We start from the raw sequence: 2,304 nt of genomic DNA on the forward strand, positions 1-2,304 counted from the left end.
TTTCTCTCTCTTTTGTTGATATGTAGCATTTTGGATTATTTATATATAACTTTAATGATATGATTAGCTTTATGATTTATCAGTCTTTAGCCACTATCATGCACACCTTCACCTCTGTGCTGCTGTATGTTGATAAAATCCTAACTTGTTGTTCATATGTATTGTTAATCTTGGATACACAGTCTGAGTCTTTAATCATTTCCCCCAAATTTCAGTTAAAGTCACTGTCAACCATTTTTTTTTTCAGTATTTGTATCACAAAATGAGGTATTTTTTGTATTATATAAACTCTTGTGTTTTCACAGTTTCAAGAATCAGTTTTCCCAAACGGGACGATGAGGGAGATGATGAAGACGCCCACCGTCGCCTGTCAGAATAACAACGCATCAAGCCGACTCTGCACCTCTTGGATTGTGAACCACGCGGGGATTTTACTTCTGTTCCTCTGGTTTGCATTAATGTAACATGGTTGTATGAGCAACAGATCCAACTTCAGCCGGTCAAGGAAGACACAGTTAATCCTAATTGTGTCCTATTTGATATATTCAGCTTTACAGGACATTTTCTTGGGGCTTGTTCTCTCATTAAATTACACGTCTTTTCTCGTTGTTGCTGATTGTTGATCACAGCATTATTCATATTATTCAACAAGTGACTCATCATAATGGAGTCAGTCAAGAATACATTAAATTTATACTGTTTTTGGATAGTTTCATTTCTTCCATTTTACGTGACATGTTATCAGACTTTAAATGTGCAAATGATCTAACGTTAATATTTTTGAATGAATTATGATGTTGCACATCAGTAGAGACGTTTGCCAGGTATTTAATCAGTCAGTCCTGTTATGTTATTTTATCTTAACAGACCTTTTTCACAGGAGACTTGCTATAATAAGAAAATCACAGGTATTACTAATGACACAAACAATTACTGATCTATAAACCACACGGTAGCTAACAGGCGCTATCCACCAACTCTACCTTATATTATGTACTTCTCATGTTGTCTATGCACAGGTTATGATTATTAGGCACCAAAACTTATGCACTTATCTGTTTGTATACATGACTTGTGTTCAATTGCACTGTAAGCCTAATTGTTGATTTTTATATGTATGAGAGTTTTTAAATCATTAAAGGTCACTCCCTTAATAAAAAAGAAAATATATATGTGTGTGTGTGTGTCTGATTATGGGGCTGCAAGGTGGCTCGGTAGTTAGCATCGTTGCCTCGCAGCTAGAAGGTCGCCAGTTCGCGTCGTCGCGGTGTATAGATAATGGATGGATGTCCAAAAAGGACAAGTTTATTTATTTAGCACCTTATCATACACAGAGGTTGGTCTAAGTGCTTTGCAAACAAGGGGAGAAAGAACAAAACATGTATAAGATAACAGGCACAAAATATAGGAGAAAGAAATTTAATTACTTACATTAAATAAATGAAAACTGTGCAAAAATGTTGCACATGGATTTGATGGAATATTTTTAAAATGACTGACTGAGATTATGAAATACAAGTGATAAAAAAAGATATATTATGCATATATTGTACATTAGTGGGCAGACAAGTTGAAAAGTCTGGCTGTTTAGGACAGACTTTAAAATTTAATTGAAAGATGGGAGAAAAAAAGAGAACTGACTTCGGCTTACTTTTAAAAATGGCTGAATTTGGGGCAAATCTAAGGTCTAAGAGGAGCTGGCTGCATATCTCAGATCATTTAGAGAATTGTAGGAGAGTAGTAGTAAATTCAATTCTATATTTAATCAGAAGTCAGTCCAAGGATCTGAGAATAGTGTTTTAATTAACCATTACAGAATTCAGAAAGCTTTTACTGCCAAGTAAAACACACACAAGGAATCTGACATGGTGAATGAAACTGGAACACAATAATAACAAGACAGGCAATAAATATAGAAATCTAAATCTAAAAAAAAATCTAAATAAAATATTATATGTGAAGGAAAAGTATAAAAGTACTCTATAAATAAAAAGTATTGTGAAAAAGAGACATAAACTTGCCTCAACCACAGTAATAAAATAGAAAATTGAAATGAAATTGAGGAATTGCGCATGTAAAGATGTGTAATTGAATTAATTAAAGGTGTAATTAATATATGTAATGTGCTCTCTCTTCTTCCTGTTTGTCAGTTTTCCAGCAGCAGCATTTTAAATGACCTGTAACTGTCTCGTGAGGCCAGTCAGGAGTGTTTTCCAGCCGTCCGCTGTGCAGGTGAATCATGCAGTTACGCGGACGCTCCTCTGGGAGGCGCTCTAACCTATTTGTCCACTTGTCACTGACTGT

General features: G+C 34.8%; 1 protein-coding gene across 1 annotated transcript in view; it reads left to right on the forward strand.

Annotated features, from left to right (window-relative positions):
* The window catches only part of moxd1l (monooxygenase, DBH-like 1, like), a 9,185-nt gene extending 8,039 nt beyond the window's left edge, over positions 1-1,146 (forward strand). The window contains exon 13 of the mRNA XM_008298762.1: positions 306-1,146. Within this exon, the coding sequence (XP_008296984.1) occupies positions 306-464 (159 nt within the window). The 3' untranslated portion in view covers positions 465-1,146. The remainder of the gene's footprint in view (positions 1-305) is intronic.
* Positions 1,147-2,304: the final 1,158 nt, after the last annotated feature.

Source organism: Stegastes partitus, unplaced genomic scaffold (assembly GCF_000690725.1).
Source record: "Stegastes partitus isolate 25-593 unplaced genomic scaffold, Stegastes_partitus-1.0.2 Scaffold1348, whole genome shotgun sequence".
NCBI lineage: Eukaryota > Metazoa > Chordata > Actinopteri > Pomacentridae > Stegastes > Stegastes partitus.